The 26,715-nt window shown below is 41.4% G+C and overlaps 1 protein-coding gene across 1 annotated transcript in view; it reads left to right on the forward strand.

Moving 5' to 3' along the window:
- DCDC2 (doublecortin domain containing 2) overlaps positions 1 to 26,715 on the forward strand; it is a 156,334-nt gene that overhangs the window by 115,610 nt on the left and 14,009 nt on the right. Inside the window, exon 8 of the mRNA XM_055322922.1 lies at positions 15,159 to 15,259. Coding sequence (XP_055178897.1) covers positions 15,159 to 15,259 — 101 coding nt within the window. The remainder of the gene's footprint in view (positions 1 to 15,158; positions 15,260 to 26,715) is intronic.

The raw sequence follows: 26,715 nt of genomic DNA on the forward strand, positions 1-26,715 counted from the left end.
TATCATACCTGGACTGAAGAAGGCGCTAATCTGCTGAGACCACCCAGGCTGCCCTAGGTTAAGTTTTTGTTTTTTTTTTAAAGATTTTAATTTGTTTGAGAGAGAGAAGAGAGAGAGAGAGAAAGCTGGAGCAGCAAGGAGAGGGGCAGAGACATAGGGAGACAGCAGACAATCCCGGCTGAGCAGTGACTCCAACCCAGGACCCCGAGAATCAATGACCTAGCCAAAAGGCAGATACTTAACGACTGAGCTTCCCAAGCACCTCAATGTTAATAGTTTAAAGAAAACTCACAGAGTCCTCACAGCTATCTGTCCCATGAAGCAAAAGCATACAAAACTCACATTTCTACCAAATCACCACCCGCGCACATACCAGACCTCAAAAACTCATAATGTTTAAGTTCTATGCCTGAGTTGCCAATATTTTGTTTTTAATTTTTTAAAAATTTTTTTATTTCTACTTTTCTGGCTCCCATGCCAGCATGGAGCCCAACAGGGGCATGAACTCACAGACCTGAGTGAGATCAAGGCCTGAGCTGATATCGACGACAGATGCTTCATCAACTGAGCCACCCAGTGCCCAGCCAACAGTTTTAATTGATACCTCAGTGTTCCCTGTTATTCCCAACAGAGTTTCCATTTCTTACAGTTTCCTGCAGTTTTTTGGTTTATTCTCAAAGTATTCTCTCTCTTTCTCATGGGTTTTCCAAAATGAACTCTAAAACCAATCAAATTTCCCCCTCCCTCGTGCCCCCTTTTCTTCCCGCATCTGGGCCTGCTACCATCCATTCTAACTTTCGAATTTACTTTCTCCTCGCCCCATATCTAGGAGGCAGCCTGGAACTTCAAAAGTAAAAGAGCCTCTTCTTCGGTGACTCCTCCAACCTTTGTTCAGGTTTAGTCCATAAGGGAAGACTGGGTTGCTGACCTTCCTGGTGGGTGCTGTCTTCTATGGTGGGTATCATTTAAAAAGGCACGGTGTTGATGCCCTGGGTGGCTCAGTGGCTGATGCCTGCCTTCAGCTCAGGAGTGATCCGAGTCCTGGGATCAAGTCCCCACATCAGAATTCCCTCAGGGAGCCTGCCTCTCCCTCTACTTCTGCTTCTTTTTTTTAATTTTTTTTAAATATTTATTTATTTATTTATTTATTTATTTACTTTTATTCTGCTTCTGCTTCTGTCTCTGCCTCTCTCTCTCTGTGTCTCTCATGAATAAATAAATAAAATCCTAAAAAAAAAAAGGCCCTATGGTTGGAGACGCTTGCACCCTGTGCCTGGCTGTGTGCAACCTTAGGCAAGTTATTTAAACCTCAGGTTCCTTATCCATGAAGTAGGACATAAGCACCTACTTCACAGGGTTTTCATGAGGATTGTGCTCTGCCTTCAGCAAAGCCAGGAGCCTTTTCCCAGTCCTCACTCCCCACTGGGTGCTGTGTGTAGCCTAACCATGTGGTGTGTCAGGGGCTTTGGAAGACATGAAGTGAATTTGAAACAATCCCATATCCTCTGTGTGACAGTGTCTAATTGTCTATCACATGATGCCGTTAGGGGCCAGAGTGAAAGTATAGAACGTTCAGAGAGATGAAAGATGACTTCTGGGGGAGGGGGTCCTTGAGTCACAGCCAGAAGGGAAGACTGAACAGGCAGTGTGGGCATTCAGAGATGGCATGAGTGGAGGTGCAGAGCTAAGGAGGCGAGGGCCTGCTTGAAGGGTGTCAGGGGAGGTGAGGACAGACAGCCCAGAGCTGTCGTTCTTCTGGGTGAGAAGGGGTGAAGGGCCTAGTGACAGAGCTGTCGGATGTGTTGTTGGAAAGTACAAGCTGGGCCAAGCCATGGTGGTCTGTAGAGATTGGGCATTCTCTGAGGAGTTTAGAACCTAATGCAGGAATGCAAGCAGGAATGCAAGAAACCGTGTTGACCTGATTAAGTGGATTATCTTTTGGGGTGACAAGGAGAGAGGATTTTTATGCCTCTCATTTTCTCCAGTGTAGGTAAGGGCTTTTGAAATGTTCTGTGACCCACAGAATGAAAAAAATGTACAACACTAGCAGGACATGCACACGTGTTTATATATATTTGTCTCGTGAAGTAGAAGATGTGTGGAGCAATAGTTCTATGTGTACTGCATAAGGCTGCCTCTATAATTTGCAGGGTCCAGTGCACAACAAGGACGTGGCGCCTTTTGTTCAAAAAGCAGGAGACCTGGGATCGAGTCCCACGTCGGGCTCCCGGTGCGTGGAGCCTGCCTCTCCCTCTGCCTGTGTCTCTGCCTCTCTCTCTCTCTCTCTCTCTCTCTCTCTCTCTCTGTGACTATCATAAATAAATTAAAAAAAAAAGCAGGAGAAAAGTGCTGTTAAAGATTCTTATACATATACTTTTCCCTTGCTTCTGTGGTCTTTCTCTTTCTCGATGGTGTTTTTCATTTGCTTTTACTGCCACTCTAAATAAAGAAGAATTAAATCAAAAATTTTCACCAACATGAACTTTGCCATTTATCTTTATATTGTGCAATGCCAGTTTTACATTGGCAGCGTAAGAGCATTCAACTCACGTGTGCAATCACAATCACAATCACACAGTTTATATTTCTTAGCTCATACCTGTGTATGCGTTCTGCTCTTATCAGACAAGTGCATGCTATTCGCTGCGCTTCTTAACATGCACACATTCTACCTGGACTCCTTACCCAGGGCATGCTGGTGAGTGAGGAAGCAAGCCAAGGGTTACCTCCTGTTCCTTTCCATGCCACTGTTGCCAGCAGAAGCACTTGACTTCTCCAGGGAAGTCACACAAATAAGAGAGAGCGAGCCAGGATTACCCCTGGTCTATCTTACTTCCTAGCATGCCAACGGATTCTTTCTTCCTTGTTGGAAGCAAGTTCTGGTTTTAATGGCACGGGTGGCCTTGAGGGGCTGTCCGTGACCCCACCACCCCCTGCTCGGATGCAGACATCACACAGACATCACAGACTTACCTTGTACTCACACTGAGTCTCAACAGACCCCCCAGCGTCGTGGCGGAACTCTGTGCTTGTTACGGGGAGGGCATTGTCTCACTGGATTTCACTTACAGAACACAGCTTCAAAGATAAAATTATTAAGAATTTCAAGATGGTGACAGCAGAGCATTAAGCCAAGTGGAGCATTCTTCTTAGTGAGGGGCGGGATGGGGGGGTGGTGTGCAAAAGTTTGCTTCCCATGCCTCATGAAGCCGACCCTGGTGTCATGATCCATTTTCTATTTTCTTCTATTTTACTTTAAAAACACTACTTGCAACCCATTAAACTGATGTCGCAATCCACTCATGGGTCATGACTGGCACATCAGAAGGCCTGCATTAAAAGCATGGTCACGCCATCTAGTTTCAATCACTGTATCTGAATCTTGCCGCTACCATGTGTCTGTGAACTTTAGAGTACTTTTGTTTTCTTTATGTAAAATGCAGGAGTGTCAGCAATGACTTCATAAATTTGTTTTGGGCATCAAATGAATCTTACATGTAATGTGCTTAGAACAGTGCTTGTCATAATAAGCATCCAGGAACTATTAGCTAATCATCATCATTATTAATATTGTCACTTTTATTATTAATTTACACCTTGCTCTAGGTAAATGCTGAAGAAAAAAATGCTTCCTGACCAGATAATAAGCATTTCCATCCTCTTCTAAAATAGATACTTTTTGGGTTTACCAATCTTTGTGTTTTATCTTGATTGCAAGTATATGAAAACATTATAATAACCAAGAGAAAGTTAATTCTTATCCACTTAATGCAGTGGAAACACTTAAAAATGATAGGTTAATGAAAGATTACTTTGTTTCTGTTTCCCCCTCCCCAAGATTAAAAGAAGTAGATTATTAGGGGGCAGCTGAGTGGCTCAGTCAGTTAAACATCTGACTCTTGATTTTGGCTCAGGTCTTATCTCAGGGTTGTGAATTCAAGCTCTGTGTTGGGCTCCACGCTGGGCTAAGAGTCTGCTTAAGATCTTTCTCTTTCTGCCCTTACCCCCATGTTCTCTCCCCGCCCCCCAGAGGAAAACAAACAAAAAAAAAAACCCAAAGCAGAAAACCCATAAGTTAGATTATTAGTATTTCTCAATTATCAGTTAAGAAAGAAGCAAGAGTATTTGAAAAATACCTTCCCCTGAGTTTTAGAGTCAGGATTATTCCTTTTTTTTTTTTTTTTTAGGATTATTTCTTTTGGAAGGAAACTATTAGATGATGAACTTCAATTACAGGCAAAAATGTTAGAGGTGAATGTTTTCTATCTTTGCGAAAGTCCAGCATCCATAGATTTTTGTATAATACAGATTAATTTTGTAAGTCTCAACACTACATAAAAGAGAATTTGGTAGATACTTGGTCAATATATGTTGTTGAAGCAACGTTAAGTGTAAGTGAGCAAAATGTGGACTGATTTGTTTTGATCTGTTTTCTTTCTTGATAGTTTCGTAATAAATAGTATGATTTTGTAGCTAATCTGCATATTTCCCATCATTAACTGAAGCTACTGGGATCACTTTTCCCATTGATGGTTTGACTTTTTGTTTCCTTGATTCTCTCAAATTCTGTACTAAGTCAATATATAGTCACTTTATTTCTGAATCTAATTGCTGATATGAGGGCATATTTGTGGTTATATAGCCATCTTAATGATGGGACTCTGTAGACTCACTTAGTGGATTTATCTCAGGCTGTTTAAATAAAATTTGGAATGTGATAAGATATTGCAGAGAAAAGTATCTTACACACAATTTTTTGGTCTATTATTTATTGAGAGGAGCTCTTACAGAGTTTATAGTGATATGCTGAATTGAGTATATTGTAACCTTCCTATTTAACCACCAACCAAAGCTAAGTTATATCTTTAGCAGGGCATCAATTCTGACAAAAAATGTATCATCTTCTCCAGAAATTACTGTGGAGCGGATATAAACACCTACAATGCTAAGAGCTCAAGAGATCTTGCTTTGATTGTCTAAAGCAAATAGAAGCATGCTATCTGTAAAATGCTGAAATGGTGAAATAGAAATGCTCTCACTCAGATTTAATGAACAATTCAGTCATATTACCTTGCACCAAATAGCTTAGATAAAAGATTATCTGATCCCTTTATTCAGAATGACTGGTTTGGGCCGATTTGCACACTTGCCCTGCGTGTCCCTTTACCCTGAGCAAGGACCGCAGTTCACAGAACCTCTAGCACCGGTCTCAGGATTAGACTTGGTTTGTTTGTTTGTTTTTTTTTTTAAAGATTTTATCTATTTATTCAAGAGAGACACACAGAGAGAGAGGCAGAGACACAGGTAGAGGGAGAAGCAGGCCCCATCCCATGGAGGGAGCCCGATGTGGGACACGATCCGGGGACTCCAGGATCACTCCCTGGGCTGAAGGCAAACGCTTAACAGCTGAGCCACCCAGGCGTCCCTAGACTTGTTTTAAAGCGGTGATTCTTGCTTTATCCTTCCAGCAGTATTGGCATTGCTGATCATATTATTTTAAAGTATACCATTGCTGGTGGTTGAAAGCAAACGATGGAGTCTTAGATTCTCAAAGGAGTAATTTAGTAATAATTGGGATTAATAACTAACTTTTGAAAACAGTTACTCTCTTTTTATTTTCAGGTTTAAGCTAGATACTTAATCCCCTAAGCATATGCCATGTATGTGATTTGGAAACAAATATTTAGAGAAGTATTTCAGTCTTCCATCTCAAGTTTTATTGACTCCAGATAGATCTTGAAAATTTTAAACCCTGGTTTTTCTTCAGTCTTTGGATTTTGAGATTCTTGCATGAATTCTCAGTTTTCTGGAGCTAAGGAGTCTTTTATTTCTCTGTCTGGGAGGACTGTTAATGACCATACTAATTAGGCATGCAAGATGAAGGTGCCTGGTTTCCTGGGATCGGTGCCTCCCTGATGCCTCTGCCCCAGCTCCCTGCAAACATTACCACGTTGTAATTCATTTATGCATTTTAGCTGAGGCTCAAACTCCAGTAAATGAGTAGAAAGAATGATTGGTATTTTCATGGCATACAGTTCTAGTTACCTTTGTGTCATCAAGATGAAGATGGTCTGCTTTGGTTTAACTTGGCCACACGTGGATGGGAACTGTTTGAGTGTTTGCAAAAAAGCTTGGATTTCATTAGACAGGCTCATGCACTGGGGATATAGGTTTTGCTACAGCTTTATGGTGCTGACATCTGTGACAAATTCACTGAAAGCCGAGAGTCAGAAGAGATGGGATTTGACGCCCCATTCAGCCCTCCCTACCTCATTGCCTTGGGCCTCTGAGTTCAGCTTTACAAGTCATCTCTACATCCCAGTGAATCATCTTGGAAGACTGGTCCACACTCCTGTCTTCACTTCCTCACCACTGTTTCACACCACACCCCAGTGTAATCTGATCTTCGTGCTCTACTGATACTGCTCTCACCTCATTGACCAGATCATTGGGATGCCAAAATGGAGGACACTTCATTCATTCATTCATTCATTCATTCATTCATTTATACATACGTACATACCAGTACATTGTTTTCAATCTGTATGCATTCCTCTTCTACCCATCCCTTAAACATTGCTTCCTAGAATTTTGTTCCCGGTCATCTATTCTCATTGCAAGTTGTTTTCCAGACCTAAGACTTTTTTGTCAGCTGCATTCAGATACTCCCCAAACCTATATCCTCATCCTAGAACTTTATCCTCATTAACAGATTTGTATTGCCAACCATTTACCTGACAGGTCCACTGAGATGCTCAATGTGGGTTCTGACCAGTACATCCAATTCAGATCTCATCATCTCCTTCCTACCATCCAGCCCATTGTCTTCTGTCCCTCATTTTGGTAAATAAGTCTACTATCCACGTGGACACCCAGGCCCTAAACCTTAGCGTTGCTTGTGGCTCTTTCACGAACTCTGCCCTTCCATATCCAAGCTGTCCTGGAGCCAGTACAGCTCTGTGTCCCTGGTGTTCCACTCCGCCCATCCTGCTGCCACTGCCTTCATGTTAGACCTGTAAGTCTAGTGCAGGCCACAACCCCACTGAGCAGTGCCTGTCCCATGATCACAACAGATGCTATGTGCTCTGGGCTTGGTACCTCGGGACCCATCCTTCCATACATTGGTTCCCATAGCATCTCCGGGCTACCAGCATCTTGTTGTGTCTGTCTGACCCACATTCCAGACTTTTGTTTCTGTAGTCTCAGCAAGGCTTCTCACCCTGTGCCACATGGCCTTGCGGAGGACCTTCCATATCTCTTTCTCTGCACACACCCCCTTCCATCCAGGCAGCCGTCTTCCAGGGCAGTACCCCACCCCCAGACAGACAGCCTGTGTAGCACTTGCTACACTTACTCTGGCCATTGATTTTCTCCTTAGATTCCCCAGCAGACAGAGAGCATCTTGAGGCCAGCGCCTTGTTCATCTTTTTACGGCTGGTACCCAGCACACCCCTGAGCTGGGAAAGGCTTAGTAAACGTTGGCATAATGAATGAATGAATGAATGAACACAAAGTTAAGGAATTTAATAGAATCATGTATTTCTGTTACGTGCAAGTACTCTGTTTCCACAATGAAATTTCTCGAGTAGAGAACTAGTTTGAGGATGGCCGGCTCTTTTACAGACCACAAGGAATACACAAGATCATTTGAAGGTGGTTGGATGAGCCAGAATTAAGAACAGGAACTGAGAATTTTAGGCTGCTTATTAAGTAACTCCAAGTCACTGGGGTATAAAGAGGAACAATTCAATTATCCTGATAAACTAAACCTAATTTGCAGTAGAATTTTTATAAGGTAACAAAATTGGAAATGAAAAAGTAAAGCCATATATCCTTGTTGGCTTAGGTATTCAGAGGTGCTTCATTATTCTTAGTCCTGTGTACCTGATACAGACTTTAGAAATCATACCAAAATCTTCATAGTGTATACCATGGCTAAGAGTCATGAATTCTACATATTGTAAATGTGTGCTTCATTCTTTGTCCTCTGAATATTTCTGATTTTGATGAAAATCTAAAACACCTGTATCTAAAAAACATTAAAAAAGAAATGCAGGGCTAAGAACAAAATTGCATACAATCTGGGGAAATAAATGATAATCATCCTACTTTTAAGTCCTGTCTACTCTTGCAAAATTTTATTGTATAAGCATGACAATTAAGATCGAGTCTATGCAGAGTACACAGTCAGATTTAAACATCAGTTGTGTAACGGGTGATATTTAATACTCTGGAGTGGGAGTCAGGGAATAGAAAGAAGCCACCACATATTTTAAACTGCGGCAGACGAAACTCAGCCTATATAAGCATATGGATAAAGTTGTTTTCATGTAGTATTCTAAATTGCCAAAGAAAAATATCACTTGTGTTATTCCTGTTTCCGTGAAGAGTTTCCATTTGGGTTTATGGGACATAATGAAACACATGGAGGAGATTAGTGATTAAAAAACATTTGGGTTCTATTTCTGTACTACCTCAGACATGCTCAGAACATTCACTGTGATGTGCTTTGATTCTTCCTAACAATAATATACTTTGATGCAGAGGAGTGGTATGAGGAGGATATTGTAAGTATAAGCTATAACAAGGATCAGGGGAGGGTCGACCAGTATCCTCTCATAAGGAAGCATTAACCTGTGGCTCCATTCTTCCACTCTGCCTCATTGCTTGCTGAACCTGAGGGGACTGCCTCATCCTGGGTCAGCTTTCTGTAAGTGCTTTCTTTAAAGTTCAATAAGATAAGATGACAGTAATCTATCGATGAAGAGTTATGTATTAGACATTGAATATATTTCACATGTGAATGTATTCCCATTAACATTAGCTAATGAAAATAATTTTTTATGTCACCTTCTTACCAATTTTAATCTTAATTCTGTCTCTGGTAACTAATGTGACACATGCAAAGTGTGTAGTTTTTCTTGTAAATAGGCCAATGTATTTTTTTCTTCTTCGAATATTATTTTATACGCTGAAGGCTATAAACTCCTTGTTTCCCTACATTTTTTTCTCTACTGGGTTTAATGAGATACCTTTTAAAATTAATGTCTTGTTTCTAATTTAACATTTCTTTATGAGGCAGTCTCAGTAGTAAATCATAGTAAAACGTTTATAGTCACATTAAACTTTTCTTACTTATATGTAGAGCTTCCACTTAATAGATACCTAATATTTCCAGAGAGTACTCAGAACTGGACATTATGCTCTTATTTTTCTTTTTCTTTTTCCTGATACATTGATTTCAAACATTGAGGACATCAAAATATGGCTTACAATACTACTTAAAAATGATTTTTTAATAATTCTTGGCAAGGAAGTATGCTTTAATACTAATGATCACTGACTCCATGTGCCTATCATTCATTATTTGGTAACTTCTCTTACTCGAGAATGTCTGAGTCCTGTGACATTACTAACCTAAGGATGCTCTGAGACCAGTAAGTCCTTCCATTTCTGTTGCTCCAGCTGCAGAGGCTACACAAGCATGAGCGTCTGCTTTCCCTTTCCGCAGGTCGGGGGGAGCATTCCTATTTATGATGAACTCCACGGTAATGCTGTGACTGCTCCACCTCAGCAGCTCTGCTTTCATTTTTTAGGCAATAAAATTCATAAGGGATAAGTGAAAAATAATTGAGGAGCATTTTTATTTTTACTAGCATGTTTGCTATTGCTTTATGGCGTAATATACACTAAAATGTCTATTCACAAGTCAGACAAGAAAGATTAGAGCTGCATATGGGCGTATGTGCATCCAAGCATTGAACTTGATCCTTAGTATAGTAATTGAATGGGAGCAGTATTGTGTATCAAATTTATCCCTGTTCTTTAGTTTGTTAGCAAATGGCTCTTATTACAAAAGTTTCAGGGTAGGGAAGATGTAAAAAAAAAAATGGAATCCCTTTCCTGCTGGGAAAGATGAGTCGGTGTCTGAGTGGGGTAAAGTGAAAAGAAGTAATAATAGAGGAGGAAAACCAAAGCCAGTGGACTTGAAAGGGTTTCTCTGACCACCGCCTGAAAGGCGGGAGGAGCAGATGGTGCCTGAGGCTGCGGCCCCCATCCAGGAAATACCTACAGGAGTCAGAAATCGGGTTTGCCATGGCTACTGCCCTGATGTTTTCTCTAGACCATGATTTTTAGACGCGTGATATATTAGTTTCCTCTTGCTGCGGTAACAACTTACTACAAACTGGGCAGCTTGAAACAACATACAAATTCATTATGTTACAGTCCTGGAGGTCAGAATTCCAAAATGGTCCTCACTGGCTTATAACCGGAGTGTTGGCAGGGCTCTGTTCCTTCTTGAGTCTTGAAGGGGGGAAATTTGTATCCTTGCCTTCTTTGGCTTTCAGAAATTGTCTACATTTCCCTGGCTTATGATCCCCTCCATCTGCAAAGCTAGCAATGACCAGTCGAGTCTCTCTGACACTGTTACCAATGTGACCCTGCTTCTCCTGCCTCTCTCTTTCATTTATGAGGATTTACCTGATTACAGTGGGTCCTCGAGAATAATCCAGGATAATCTCCCCATCTCATGGTCAGCTGATTAGCAATGGTAATTCCATCTTCAACCTGAATTCACCTCTGCCCTGCAATGTGACTTATTCATGGTTGCTGAGGATTAGGACATGGACATCTTTGGGAGGCTGTTACTTTAGCTACTGCGCATAGCATGCAGAGTTGAGCCCTGTGTAGGTTGTACTCCAGCCTTCTTTTTCCTCAACCCCTGTCTCCCCCTCCTTATCCAGATGCAGTATTGCCACATATGGCCAGATGGGGCATAAATCCTCTAACTGCATGAAGAATTAATGGACTGGGCTAGTGGCTTTTAAATTGTATGCTCCTTACATTTTATCTCAGGGCAGCAAATGTTTTTGAGTTGTCTGCTCTTCATTTTCTCAACAAACACCTTTTGAATACCTATGTGCTGAACTCTATTACGTACTGGGGATCAGCCATGCACAGTATGGGCAAGCTACCTGTTCTCTTGGAGCTAATGGGTTGGTGGAGACTGACAAACACTAAAACACCAAATAAACAGGGAAAGTGCCAGCTGCTAATAAATGCTAGGCAGAGGAGTAAAAGCAGCAATGAATGACTGGGTGGCTGGCTAGTGGAAGAGGAAGGAGGAGGGTTTCTGAGAACTGAATGGCAAGGAACAGCCAGTCATGTGGAAAAAGGGGAGAGAATACTCCAGCCCAAGGGTAGTACAAAGGCAGGAATGAGTTTTCTGTTGGAGAAACAGAATGTAGCTAGAGTTTAATGGGCAAAGGGAAAATGGTATGAAGTGTGCGCCAAGGGAGGGTAAGTGCCTGGTCACACCCTTGTAAGCCATGGTAGAGAATTTGGGTTCCATGAATGATGGAAAAACATCAGAAAGTTTCTAAATAGGTTTTCTCCTTTATTGAGATCACTTGGCTATTTTGTGGAGGATGAATTGCAGGATAGCAAGAGTGAAGAAGAGAGACGATGTGTAAGCTTTGCGAAAGCCCGTCCTGTGGATAATGGTGATTAGACTAAGTTGATAGTGGAAATGGAAATAATATTCACAGATCTGGGATATAGTTAAAAGGAAATTGAATTGACAAGACAACAATGGGATGGATACAGGGAGTGAGAGCTGGATGGAAGTGAAAATAATTCCTAGATTTGAGGATTGAGAGGTGCTGCCATTTCCTGGGGTAGGGAATAGAGATGAAGAGCAGTTGCTGGGGGCAGGGAGGGGGACCAGAGTTCTGTTTTGACCATGTCAAGGTTGAGATGCCCATGTGATATCAAAGATGAGTTGTTCCGGTCCATTGTCAAATTAATAGTGATTATCTCTTGGTCATGGAGTTAGAAAGATGTTTATTCTCTTCATTTTCCAAGCTTTCTAAAATGTGTAAGTATTATATAAATAACGTGGAATCAGTACATGCTGTGTAAAAATATTTTTCTCTAGAAATTCATATTTCTCTATTTTTAATTTTATATATATGACATGTATGTAAATATTAAAAATCCTAGTAGGCTTTCTCCCATCACAGAGTAATTTCCTAGCTGTTTTTTTTTTCCCACTACTATTTATTCCTGTGAATTCCCTTCTGACCTTCCCTTCTTTCTCTGTGCTGCTGAAGGAGAGGGCTTACACATCGGTTCACTGATAAACAAGACCCTGCACCCATCCCGGAGGCAGACACGTTTATCTTTCATTTCTCTGTGTCACTGTACACAACATAGAGTTTTGTTGATTTGTCCCTTTGCCTTTTATATTCTATGGCTGCCATTTTCTATTCCAGTACCCTTTCCATTTTATTTTATTTGTCACTGATTTTATTTTGCTTTTCCTGTGAAATGTTTATCCTAAAATGCATCTACAAGTCATTCGTGGTTCTGGTTGGATACAGTTAAGCATTTTGCTGGATGTATTTAAGAATATATTTCTCTCGTATCTGTAGGTTTCTCTTGGTAGTGTCTTTGAAAGCAAGCACAATGCTTGGATGCAAAAATGTCATCCTAAAAAGTCATGTTACTCATGTCATAACTAGAGTGCTGCATCTTTCTCTGAAGGCTGACTCAAGGGACATTTTGGGGATGGGTATGATTATTGTCTTCTGAGGTAATCTGGAAGTAGCTATGAATGTCAAACATGTCTAATTTTCCATTTAAAACCATAATGGAGGGCAACCCTGGTGGCCCAGTGGTTTAGTGCCGCCTTCGGCCCAGGATGTGATCCTGGAGACCTGGGATCGAGTCCCACCTCAGGCTCCCTGGATGGAGCCTGCTTCTCCCTCTGCCTGTGTCTCTGCCTCTCTCTCTCTCTCTGTGTGTGTGTCATAAATAAATAAAATCTTTAAAAAAATAAAAAATAAAACGTACTGGAGGGACGCCTGGGTGGCTCAGTGGTTGGGCACCTGCCTTTGGTTCAGGTCTGATCCCAGGATGCGGGATCGAGTCCCACATCAGGCTCCCTGCGAGGAGCCTGCTTCTCTCTCTGCCTGTGTCTCTGCCTCTGTCTCTCAGTCTGTGTCTCTCATGAATAAATAAATAAACCTTTAAAAAAAAAACCACACTGAAGATAACCTTTGATAAATTGTGTAGCCTACGTTTGAAATCTGCCCCTGCGCATTCTCATGGTTATGAACTCCACACGTGAATAAGGCAGAATTTATTTGCATTCTTTCTGCCGTTGTTTCCTTGGGTTCTACGTTCCAGTTTGCTGGCGAGACCGAGAGCTTACTGTGTCTCTGTTGACTCCCAGTTTTGTAGACTTGATTACTCCCTTTCACTTTTCCTCCATTATGACAGAGTAGTTGTAAGCTCTTTTCCTAGTCCTTCAAGTGGCCTGCCTTACACTCTTGTTGGGTCAAGGATGGCTTTATTGAGTGTGTAACCAAAACTGTGCATTTATTCTTGCCTCCATGAAGACATCAGCGCATTCCCTATTTCACTTTCTATATTATTTCTTTCTGATGTTGTGGAGGTTTTAGCTGAGTTTTCATTTTAGGTTCATGTCAGTATAAGATAAGACCAAGTTAGGACATAATCCTTGGATATGCTGTGTGAGCCAAGTCTTTGGGGAGGATTAGTGCTGTTGATAACCCAAAATAGTTGCCAATGCTGATGCCATCATTTGGTGATGATTATTTGTAGGGATTCCTGTGTATATGCATATTTTCAGTTCTCCTACACCTAGAGGATATTTAACTGAGAAAACTCTAATGAATGAAAAATTACTCTGGATTGCTGAAGCATACAAGAGCTGATGGAAGGAAGGGATCATTGGGAGAAAAGACTTGGTTGGATGATAGGAAGAACCACTCTGGGATTAAATGATTGCTTTAGATAATCCTCAAAATGAGTTAATCCATGTGAATTAATCAGCTTTGAGGGCAGCTTTGTTGTCCTTGGGTTTTAAAAAGGAGAGTAGAGAAGCCAATATCCAGTCAAGTTCCAAAAAAGTAATTAAAAAGTAGAATGGTTTCTCTAGGAGAAACAAGAAGGGCTTGAGGTTGGGTACATTTCCTCCCTCCTTACCTCCCCTTTTCACCTGGTTCTATCTTCTGAGTGCCCGTAGTGATCTGCTTACCCTGTTCTAGCACATCCACCAGGGCACCTTACTGGGGTGTATATACGTCTCTGAACCATATACTCATTGGTCTGTAAGCAACCGGAGTGAACAGCCTACATCTCATTTATATCTTAGGTGGCCAAATGGACTCACCTGGTGCCTTGCATATAATTGATCCTCCACAAATGTAAAAGTATGTTTTTAATTTTATCATAAATAACGAGTGACTTTATAACTCAACCATGACACGTGTCAGAAAATTGTGTTCTGGGAAACAAGCTTCCATTGGAGAAATAGAGGAGGTTTTAAGATAAGAGATGAACCCATATTTTCTAGACTACAGGGGTAGTCTAATAAATTTCTAGAGAAGGAGGTGAAATTTCCATCCCTGGAGATCCTTGAAAATTGCACGCAGGAAAGATCTGGGAGGAGGACTGAAGCATCATACCTATTTTGGGGCACACAGGTAGAATGACAGACGATTCTGTGATTCTTTGATGGCTTGGCCTGGAGGAGAAAAGACTGAGGGGAAACAGGAAAACAGTGGTCCATGCTTTCTGTGGGAAAACAAGTCATGGGAGCTTAACCTAAAGCCTTAGACATTTAGATTACATTTTACGGTTAAGGCTTTTGAGACCTAGGCTGTGAAATCCTGTGGAAACCTGCAAAATAGAAGATTGATTTGTGTGAGACCTGGAGTCAACTCTGTGATTCTGTGGCAGGGAAAAACAGTATTTTTTAGAACAATATTTTAAGAGAATTATTCCAACACACTATATTCAGTGTACTCTAAAACTAGTATTTTCGGGCCCCAAGCCTCATCGCAGCTTTGTGGAAAGGAGTGGGGAGTAGGTAACAGGTGTGAGGTCCTTTCTATGTAAATACCTTTGCAGGATTGTGTTACTAGATCAGCAGCCAGGGGGTGAGAAGGAGTCTGGGACACAGCTCTGCCTTGCTGGGTCAGCCTTGTCTTCATCACTGACCCTCCTCCCTGTGAAAATGCAGAAGGTGGAGGGGAAGGGCTGCAAAAACCCTGTGCAGTTTCAACATTCAGCCACATGATGTCACAATTGGATTTTTATTTTCACTGTGCATTTGTCTCCAATAATAGATGAAGGCGTTTTCAAAGCTGGAGCAGAGAGGTCTGAGACACGGGGAGCAGCAGAAGTCCAAGAAGATGAAGACACTCAAGTTGAGATCCCAGTTGACCAGGTAGTCGCCATGTTTTCAAAAATATATGTAAGCTGGTGACCACTTTTTTCTTTCAAGTTTTGTGTTATCTGCTCCAGGCTATTACTACGCATATGCTGGTTCAAACCTCTCAGGTGCTGGGTGGCCAAGTGACCTACAACATACCTTCAGGTCTTCCTAATATTTCTACAAAGAATAGCCATTTGGGCTGTCCTTTAAAAAATTTTTAGACTTTTTTTATAATCATAGAAAATGATGTAATTTAACAAATAGCATTGAAGAATGAGGTGGATTGGGGTAAACCCTGAGATACAGAGAGGGAGAAAGTTTGATAAAGAAAAAAAATATTGGGGAAAAAAAAAGAATGTTGGCTGGGGTTTTTTATCTTGAAAAAAAGTCCTCCATTTAGAAAAGCAATTTTTAAAAAATGCTGTGATATTCTCTCCTTTAAGATCCTTGGAATTGTTGTGGGTGGAATTTATTTTTCATAAAATAATTGCTTAGACAAATACAATTTGCTATGTGTGTCTTGATTTCAGACCAATGGAACACTGTACTCATAGGAGTGAGAGAATGAGCGTGAGTGTGTGGTGTGTGTGTCTGTACATGTTCTTGTAGAAGGGATGAAGTAGTGTTAGTGTTGGTTAAATGATGCAAAAAATAAGTCAGTTAGGCTTTTTAATACAATTCAACCAGATTTCTTACATTGCTAAATGGAAGATGGGAATTGAGTTGGGGAGGGGGAAATCATCACCCCAGGTTCAGGGGAATGAGAAGTCACGAGGAATTGCCACTTGTCCTCTGACTATTATGGTATTTCCTTTTCGGAAAGCAAATTTCACAATCCAGCAGGTTCCATAGATGATCTTCTCAATTATGTTTGTCTTAACAGTGTGGCAGTGAAATTGCTGCTCGATTATTCCACAGGCATTTCCCATAAGCATCGCCTTCCTGATGAAAAGCCTAATGTGTTAAAAATCACACAGATTTCAAAAATCCAATTTATTACCCAGGATTAGCTACAACTCATAATTTTTCATAAACTCCAGTTATAGGTATTTTTTTCCCTGAGGGAAAATGGAATTTTAAGTCTTCTCTGAAGCTATAATTAAATGTTACATTTTAAGACAAAGAAGACTAATCATCATGTCTATTCAGCCCCTGACAGCTGCCCCAAAACAAGACGAATGGATTCCAAAGTCAAAACGCCAGATATCAAGAGAAAAAAATCTTACCATTATTACCAAAAGAGAAATCTCTTTGTTAAAAATCACTTAACATGTTTCAAAATCTGTGCTAGGTATTTCTTTACTTGTAAGTTTGGTATTGTAGGGAAGTGGGGAGCTGATGGATGGAATGGTCTCTGATACTACCAGAACAGCCTGGGATAAGTGTGTGCAGAGCTTCGTTTCTTATCTGACTGGGGAGGGTTAGCTTATTAAAATACAAGTATGGAGAGAAAGTGAGTCAACGGATTGGTAGAAGCCAGGCAGCATCAACAATGATGTTGGTTTGAAGGAAATAAAACTGGGTAACAAAAGGTAAGAATTCCTTTCTTCTTTGATCCTATTAATAATAGAGCTGGAACTGGCTAGCACATGTGGCTGGCAAGACATACTTAGGGGGGTCAGGTGTTAGAGTCATTCCCTCTATGGGCCGGTGAGCTTTTGCTCCATATCCTAAGCAGCTATGGTGTGGAGAAATGCGTGGAAAGCTCCATTACAGTTAGAACAACTCTGAGGATGTACTCTCATGGTGTTCTTTGTGAAGCGGTCGGTACCCTTTACTAAGTACCTACCAAGCGCCAGGCATCGTCCCAGGCACTTTTATCTCATGTAATTGTGTTGACAGCCCTGAAACATAGGTCTTATCACCCCTACTTTATATATAGAAGGCAAGTGTGCTCATGGCAGGTAGAATTGCTTGTCCAGGATTGTACCATTACATAGAGGAGTTTGTTTTTGAATGCACGTCTGTCCAATTCAAAGTGTATGAATGATCCAGGGAAAGAGTATTAAATGCAACAACAACAACAAAAACAAAAACAAAAAAACTCCAAAAGCCAATTATTAGATTAATGAAGGAAAAAATTCCTGCGTAAGAAAGGAAAATGTAGTCATCGTATACTACTTGGCTCAGCTATAAATGACACTTGCATACACTCCCTTTTGGGCCATACCTAGTTAACTTCTTTGGACTGATTTCCTTTCATCCAAATGGTTCATATTATGACTTTAGTCAGAGGGCCATGGACAAGCGTGTGTGTGCATGCGTGCATGTGCATGTGTGTGTATGTATAAATATCATGTGTAATTGGCCAAGTAATTTATCTCTGCCTGAAAAGCAGATCAAGTTTTAGAGGTAAATATTGCTAGGAGCCAATTCTCCATGGATCCCTTGTGTTTCTGCATATCTTATGAGCAGAGAGACGGATTGCCTTTGTTCTGGACTATCTTTTCTTTTTTTCCTTTTTTGGACTGTCTTTTCAAAGATGTTTGAATTAGCTTGGAAGACAGATGTAGTGACTTCCTCTGGAACAATCATTGTCAACTGGAGGCAGTCTTGCCTCTAAGGGATGTTTGGCAATTTCTGGGGACATTTTTGATTGTTAAAACTGAGGGAGTACTCCTGGCATCTGGTGGGAAGTGGCCAAAGATGCTGCTAAATATCTTGTAATGCGCTTGACAGCCCTCACAACCAAAAATTATCCAGTCCAAAATGTTAATAGTGCTGAGATGAGAACCCCTGGTGTCAAGCAAAGGCCAGGTTTGTTTATTGTCCAATATAATAAAGATAATGTCTTCCTGTGATGCAAGGGTCAGGGAGATTTAGTATCTATTATAAAAAATATGGTGCCATCAAACCATATGCTCAAAACTAGTCAAAATTGGGAGCAGCTGGGTGGCACAGTCGGTGTAGGATCCGATTCTTGGTTTTGGCTCTGGTTGTGATCTCAGGGCCTGGGATCGAACCCTGTGTTGGGTTCGTGGAATCTTCTTAAGACACGCTTCCTCTCCCTCTGCCCTTCCCACTCCTGTATGCGTACTCTCTCTCTGTGTCTCTCAAATAAATAAATACATCCATCTGAAGAAGAAGCTAGTCAAAATTGCCAATGTTATGTTACGTATGTTCTGGCACAATAAAAGTATTCAGAAAAGATTGGGTTCTTTCCATGGTGATATCCTGGCTACTGCTCTTGTTGTGAGCAATAAAGTTCTTTGTCTCTGACCCAGGAGTCTCATGTCTTTGGCCATGTCCATGAAATCATGGCAGGCTAATGAGTAAGCTTGTAAGTAGGGTAAAACTTCAGACCTTCCATAGGGCTTGCCTCTGCTGCATGGTGTGTGTATGTTTAAGTGCATGTAAATGTGGACTAATTGTAGCTAAGAACATGGCTCTTCTCTGTCCCGATGTTCAGACTCTTGTCATTTTTTAGATGATCTTGGATCTAATACTACTCCCAAACCCATGGGAAACTGAAGAATGGCACGTTTTTTTTTTTTAAATGTATTTGAGGAGGCCAGAATAAATATTGCTTCTCAGGAGAGAGTTTAGGTCTAACAAGAATAAAGTACTCTTTTAAAAATTAATTTTTTTTGCATGCACACTCCCAATTAGTCTGATTTCTCCTAAGCAGTGGAGCAAGTGGTTACATCCTGGCACTGGTGACTCATGTGGCACTTATAAATTGATGCTTTTCCAAGCTAAGGAGGTAAGAAATGAGCCTGCTCCGAGTTAAGTAAACTGCCTCTAATAAGATCAAGTGGAGAACCCACCATCATCTCAGAAACCCAAGTAATCAAATATCTATAAAATAGGCAAATAAGAAGTTATATTTTGGATTTTGTAACCTTGTAAAAGAGGGCAGAAGATGGGTATAGTAACTTTTGAGTGGTTTCGGATTATTTTATAGCTCTCCTCATCCATTTGCAGTTAATTTTAAAGAGTAAAATAATGAGAATTACAAGATTTTTTTATGCTAAGTAGTTTCATTAAATAACATTTTAGCTATATCATGAACACTGGAGCAGTGAAAGCTTTTTTATTTTAATTGGAGATTGTGATATATACACTTCTTGTTTATTTAAAATATCATTAACCATTAATAAAGTTACACATATAATATTTTTTAGAATTTAGCAACAATTACAGCAAAGGTAGCAATGCCATGCCTCACCCCTTCTCACCTGGTTTCCTGTTCCACAGAGATAACCCATGTGAACCAGTTCCATTCTTTCTCGTAGAATACACCATTATATTTGTCAACCATACAGCCTTCCCTCTCTTCCATTTTAATACCTCTGAAATCTTCGGATCTTTTTTTTTTTAAGATTTTATTTATTTATTCATGAGAGACAGAGAGATAGAGAGGCAGAGACACAGGCAGAGGGAGAAGCAGGCTCCACACAGGGAGCCCGATGTGGGACTCGATCCTGGGACTCCAGGACCATGCCCTGGGCTGAAGGCAGGCACTAAGCTGGAGTCACCCAGGGATCCCAAAATCTTCAGATCTCAAAAGTGATTGCATGTCATCGTTTAATTGGCTTTTTCCCGTTTTATTCTAAGAGGTACATAAAGAGGTCTAGAGGACATCCTTTTAAATAGGTGTCATCTCCAATTTAATAAAATAAGTTTCTTGATTTTAGTTTTCAGATTTAGATATGATTAACGTTCTCTCTAATGCCCCTGGAAGACGGTTATTTAAAACTCTTACTCTTCCCACCCTCCAGTAAGGCCACATGCCCGTGCGCTCGCACACACGACCCTCTCAGTTCTCTCCACTCTGATTTTGTGATGATTTTTGGTTAAGTCAGTATTTAATCTGCATGTCATTTTTACCATGTCAGCTTTATTATTGTTAGTTGAGCCACAGAGTGGACTCTTGTTACATTTCCTGAGTACCACTCTCTTCCTCCTTCCTATTTTAGTACTTGTCTTTTTTATTCATTTGCTTAGTTTTCTGTGTAGCTATTACCAAGCCATTTCTAGACTCTGCTAGGCAGTTGACTTCTTCTTACTCTATGCAAGCGTGTGCAGTGATGATAACGTTTCAACTTCATCTTTTCCTCGGACACGCCTGTCATTCATTTGCCTCAGGCTGGTTAGGTATTCTCTAGATCTGCTTTTTAGAGTTATCCTGGTATTTTTTTTTTCTTTACCATTATTTTGGGAATTTCCTTCACTTCTTTAGGGGATGGCTCTCTTATTTCTTGGATTCCACATCTTCTTTCTGGTTACACCTTCATTTGTTGTGGAATTCACCCAAGTAGCCTCCTGGGAACAGCTGTATGGGAAGCACCTGGTGTTTCAGGCTTTCCAGGTCTGAACATGTCTTTTTCTTTTTCCTTTATTATTATTTTTTTTAAGATTTTATTTATTCACAAGAGACACAGAAAGAGGCAGAGACATAGGCAGAAGGAAAAGCAGGCTCCCTGTGGGGAGCTTGATGAGGTACTTGATCCCAGGACCTCAGGATCACGACCTGAGCTGAAAGCAGGTGCTCAACCACTGAGCCACCCAGGTGTCCTGAACATGTCTTTTTTTCTACTAAAACTTGACAGTAGGATGGCTAAGTATAAAATTTTAGGTGAGATAATGATTTCTTGGAGAATTTTGAAATCACTACTCAGTTGTCCTTTCCATCCAGAAGGGCAGAAGGGAAGTTTGATGCCATTCTATTTCTTGAATCTTTGTAAATAATCCTTTTTCCCCTCTTTGGAAGCTTTTAGGCTCTTTTTCTTTGTTTCTGCTGTTTTGAAAATTTCCAGTTATGTGCCTTGGTGCAGCTCTTTTTCCTTACTGGACTTGGTACAGAGAGGGATTTTTTTTTTTAAGATTTTATTTATTTGAGAGAGAAAGAGAGAGAGAGAGAGAGACAGAGACAGAGACAGAGACAGAGAAAACGAACAGAGGGAGAAGCATACTCCCCACTGAGCTGGGAGCCCAATGCAGGGCCCAATCCAGGACCCCGAGATCATGACCTGAACTGGGGTCAGAGGTCTAACCAACTGAGCCACCCAGACACCCCTCTCAATGGCCTTTTTAATTTTGGAAATGTTTATTTCTCAGTTCTGGAAAAAAAAAAAGTATTGAACTATCTCTTTGACAATTTCCTTCTCTCCACTTCTGTTTCTGGAACTCTAGGTATTTGGATATAGGCCTTCTTAGACTGACCCTCCACTTATCTCTCCTATGTTCCACCTCTATAATTTTTTCTATTTTCTCAACTTCTTTTAAAATAAGAAATCCTGGGGATCCCTGGGTGGCGCAGTGGTTTGGCGCCTGCCTTTGGCCCAGGGCGTGATCCTGGAGACCCGGGATCGAATCCCACGTCGGGCTCCCGGTGCATGGAGCCTGCTTCTCCCTCAGCCTGTGTCTCTGCCTCTCTCTCTCTCTCTCTGTGTGTGACTATCATAAATAAATAAAAATTAAAAAAAAATGAAAATCTTTAAAAAAAATAAAAAAAATAAAATAAGAAATCCTCAGCATTTATCTTCCATCTCTTGTTTTTTCTTGTCATAATATTTTTAATTTCTAAGAGCTCTTTCATATTCTCTGAATATTCATTTTTATAGCATCCTATTCTTGTTTTATGGATGTGATATCTTTATTATCTCCAAGGATTCATCTACTATTTTAAACTTTCTTTTCCTGTACTATCTCTGTTTCTTTTGAGTTTCTTTGTTTCTTTCTAGGTTTTGATCTCTGTCTCCATGTTAGAGGTGTTCTTTGGCTGCTTGGTTAGATTTTTTTTTTAATTGAAATATATCTGACATGTAACATTTTATAAATTTAAGGTGTATGTTTGGTTAGATTTTAGGGTGAAGCATTAGGGAAACTCTATGCTTATGGGCACAGCTCCTCAGGTTGGGGGAGTTCACTGCAGGGTGATTGGTTTTTGCCATTTCATTGGCAGACCTCCATTTTTCATTGTTGTTTTGGGTTGTCTCTTTTCTTTGAATGGAATCTTTCATGTCAGCATGACCATGGGATGGGGACCTTGGGATTTTGTGTTAGGTAAAGAGATTTATTCTTGGTTTCAGTAGGTGGCCTAGGTGCCCTTGTTCTCAGCTGCACTGAGTCCAGCTCCCTTGTAGTTCAACATCTTTAGAGAAGAAACCTCCTGTATTTCTCAAGGGCGGGGGTGGGTGGGTGGGGAAGAGTGGATCTTGGGAGTCTTTTTTTTTTTTTTGTGCCAATTTTAAATACAGTTTTTATTTAAGACATTGCATTTTCCACTTAACAATACAGTGCTTATAAAGTGCAATGTTTATTTCCTTTCCCTGTGCACATATTCCATATTCAAGTATCAAGAATGCCCAGTATATTTACTATAGCATCTTGATTTTAAAACTGCCATGGAATTTGCTACAAATTTGGGTCCTTCAAATGTGTGGAACAATGCTAGACCTGTCATCAGGTTGGCTTAATCAACCTCTTCAATGGTAGGCCCAGAGGAGGCACCACCAGAGGGAGGAGCTCCACCACCAGGAAAGCCTCCAGGCATTCCTCCTGGCCTGCCTCCTGCACTCTGGTATAGCTTCGTAATGATGGGATTGCAGACTTTCTCCAGCTCTTTCTGCTGATGTTCAAATTCTTCCTTCTCTCAGTCTGGTTCTTATCGAGCCAGTTGATGATTTCATTGCACTTGTCAAGAATCTTCTGTTTGTCTTCATCATTGATTTTGCCCTGAATTGCCCTAAGCCAGTCCCCCTATTTTTAGTCACACTGACCCCTATTTACACCACTTCTTCCAGAGAGAGATGGTGCCGCCAGTCCCTCAGCCTTCTGTAGGTCCTTCAGCATGGAGAGGTTTGCTTCTTGGATTCTCCTCCCACAGGAGCGAATTTTAACGGTATCAGTTCTGCTGTTACTGGCCCTATATCCTTTAGCTTTACTGTTTCTTGGAGTTTGTGGCTGTTATTTCCTCTCCAGGCCTCTGTACCCATACCGGTTCATTCTTTTAAAAAAATTGCCTCTATTGACAGTTTAGAGGGACATCAGAAGGGAGCTGAGGAGAAAAAACCCTCACATTTGTTCAACTTGCCATGTTTAACCAGAAACCACTTCCACACTAATTCATCACAGGGAAAATAAACGGTCTTTATAGAATTTCCGCTAGTGATGGAAACTGGCAGTTTGTGACCAAATCTCCTAGAATCTTCTCTGGCTGGCTTGGAGCTTACAGGATCTCCTTACTACCCCAGACACTCTTCAGCATCCCAAACCGCAGCACATCATGTTATAAACACCTGTCCTGGATTACACACAAAAAATCATTTGCCCAGAATCTGGGGGCATTTGAGCTTGTGATCATTACACATAAAGAATATGCCATTAAAAAATCTGGAGTTGAGGCACTTGGGTGGCTCAGTTGGTTAAGCATCTGCCTTCAGCTCAGGTCATGATCCCAGGACCCTGGTATGGAGGTGGGGGGGGGCTCCCTGCTTAGCAGAGAGTCTGCCTCTTCCTTTCTCTCTGCTCCTCCCCCTGCTTGTGCTCCCCCCTTTCTGTCAAATAAACAAAGCCTTAAAAAAAACAAAAACAGAAGGGATGCTGGTGCACACTTCTTATTTTGCCATCAAAGACACAAAGCCCTATCTTCCTACAGAGCCACAGCCTGTTGATGAGGGAGTCCACACAGGCACCCAGGGCTCCTAGCTTCTAGCTTGGAACTCTCTCTCTTTGAACACCTTGAGGAAGGGCAATGGGGGAGATTAGGGACTTCTAGTTTTCCCACAAACAGCAACACATTCCATCTGTGTGGAGGGCGACTCAGCTATCTCTGCCTTCACTGAAGTGAGAGGGATCATTGTATAAACAATATTTCCACCATTCTTTCTTCTCAAGTCCTCTCCTCTCTGTGAATCACGTTCACGTTTGCTGCTGCAAGCCTCGTGCACAGCTGCAGGAGTTAAGATGGGGTGATCTGGCTTCTTGATTTCCCCATGCATCATCAACAAGGCTGTTTGTGACATCCCGTTTGTAGATTTGTGTTTACTTGACAGAAATGGTATTAAACATTAAAATATAGCCTTCAGGGATTTCTGACGTAAGCAAGAGAAAATCAACATTTACTTCTAAAGTGAGAGAACTTAATGGAGATTTTTTTTTCCCCTAATGATGACTAAAATATTCTCAAGCTATCTAAATATAAGTTTTCCGTGTAGTATGTGTTCCCCTCTGGGTGTCTCAGGAGCATGGGGAGCTTCATGGGCTCAGGTGAGCCAGCTCTCGGCAGGTGGCTGGCCAGAGCCTCACTCTGCTGTGTCCTTGCAGGGTCACATCGGTGAACATAGCCACCTTTTGTGTAGGTCACGGTACTTCAAACCACATCTAAACCTTTTATTATTTTTTTCTTTTCCCTCTATGAAAGCTGAAAATGGGGAAGCAGTCCATTGCGATCATGAAAAATTGAAACTGATCATTTCAAAACACCTCATTCTTGGGGTGGACATGACTTTTAGTTTCCATGGCAACAGAACTGAAAACAAAGTAGGGTGACTTCTGTATTTGCAACAGAAGAAATCCACAGAATCTCCTTCCACTCAGAGCCAGAAACAATCCCTCACTCTTTCCCGAAGCGCAGATGTGCTCGTGGATGGTACATGTGAAGAGGAAGAGGAGGTATCTGAGGTGGTCGTTTTGTTTCATTTTTTCGTTTTGGTGCTCATCTCCAACTCCTGGTAGAGTGTGCTTCAGGGAGGAGACCTGTGGTTAGGGAGGATACTTCAACTAGAAAGTTCTAGCTGGTGCTGTTACCTAAGATAGCAGGAGTCTTAAACCTTTAACGTCTGTTCCTCAGAGAATTTTGACATGACTATAAGACAAACTAACATTCACTTCTGAAGGGGGCAGAATGTCAGCTGTGGTCTCTGATTAGATGCCGTCCCCATTTCTAATTTTCGGTGCTGCTGCGGCTGTCAGAGGTGTGATGTGAGTTTAAAGCGCAAGTCATTCGAGCAACCCCAGCTGTCTGAGAATACCATCCAAGTAATTGATGCTTTCGACATTTTGTGACTCATTTCCATATAATTTCCATATTCCATCTTCCTTCTTCATACCACTCAGGAATCCTGAGTTAACCTTCGTCACCGCACGCACGTTCTCTAGGAATCCTGAGTACTTACGGTATCCCCTGAGCCGTCCCCACTAGGACGCAGCAAGCGCTAATAACTATCAGACCTTTCCTGACTTGTCCTACAAATCAGCCATTCTCTCAGGCTGCCCGTTCCAAAATAAGTAGTAAGAAATGCATGGAAGCGAGGGCAGGCAAGAGACATTTGGAATGTCAGCACTGATGTTGTATTAAGAGGAAATATGGAACATTTCTAGTGGAAGTTTTTTTTTTTTTTTATTTACGATAGTCATACAGAGAGAGAGAGAGAGAGAGAGAGGCAGAGACACAGGCAGAGGGAGAAGCAGGCTCCATGCACCGGGAGCCCGACGTGGGATTCGATCCCGGGTCTCCAGGATCGCGCCCTGGGCCAAAGGCAGGCGCCAAACCGCTGCGCCACCCAGGGATCCCTCTAGTGGAAGTTTTTAAGAGCAATTGCTTATGGTAAATAATGTGCTTTTTTTTTTTTAAGAGGGAGGATGGGGGAAGGTTAGAGGGAGAAGGAAAAAAGAGAATATATATATGTTTAAGATTTTATTTATTTATTCATGAGAGACAGAGAGAGAGAGGCAGAGACACAGGCAGAGGGAGAGGAGGGCTTCCCGAAAAGAGCCCGATGCGAGACTCCATCCCGGACCCTGGGATCACGACCTGAGGGGAAGGCAGATGCTCAACTGCTGAGCCACCCAGGCATCCTGAGAAGGGGAATCTTTTTTTTTTTTTAAGATTTATTTATTTATTCATTCATGATAGACAGAGAGAGAGAGAGGCAGAGACACAGGAGGAGGGAAAGCAGGCTCCATGCCAGGAACCTGACATGGGACTTGATCCTGGGGCTCCAGGATCGTGCCCCAGGCCAAAGACAGGCGCTAAACCATTGAGCCACCCAGGGATCCCGAGAAGGGGAATCTTAAGCAGACTTCTTGCTGAGCGTGGAGCCCGATGCAGAGACTTGATCTCACAACCCTGGGATCATGACCTGAGCCCAAACCAAGAGTCCTATACTCAACCGACTGACTGAGCCACCCAGGTGCCCCTAAGTAATGTGCTTTTTGAAAGGTAAAAGTTCTTGGCTTTCTTATAAAAACTTCTCTGTTTAAGGGTACATACTATCTGTACTTGTACACGTGTGTGTAACGTGTCTGTTATTGTAGCTGCTCTGGGGATGTTGAGGTCAGAAGGGCCTTGAGGCTGGAATCATTTAAATGACTTCTGTGATCCTTGTTGCATTATTATGTACGTTGGTTTAGTGAGTGTCTTGGAGAGGGTATAATGAATACCCTTCCTTGATTCCTGTGAAGCATGGAAATTGTGCTTTATACAGGATGTAGGATTCCACAGTTATTCATAGGAATCAGCT

Source organism: Nyctereutes procyonoides, unplaced genomic scaffold (assembly GCF_905146905.1).
Source record: "Nyctereutes procyonoides isolate TBG_1078 unplaced genomic scaffold, NYPRO_anot_genome, whole genome shotgun sequence".
Classification (NCBI taxonomy): domain Eukaryota; kingdom Metazoa; phylum Chordata; class Mammalia; order Carnivora; family Canidae; genus Nyctereutes; species Nyctereutes procyonoides.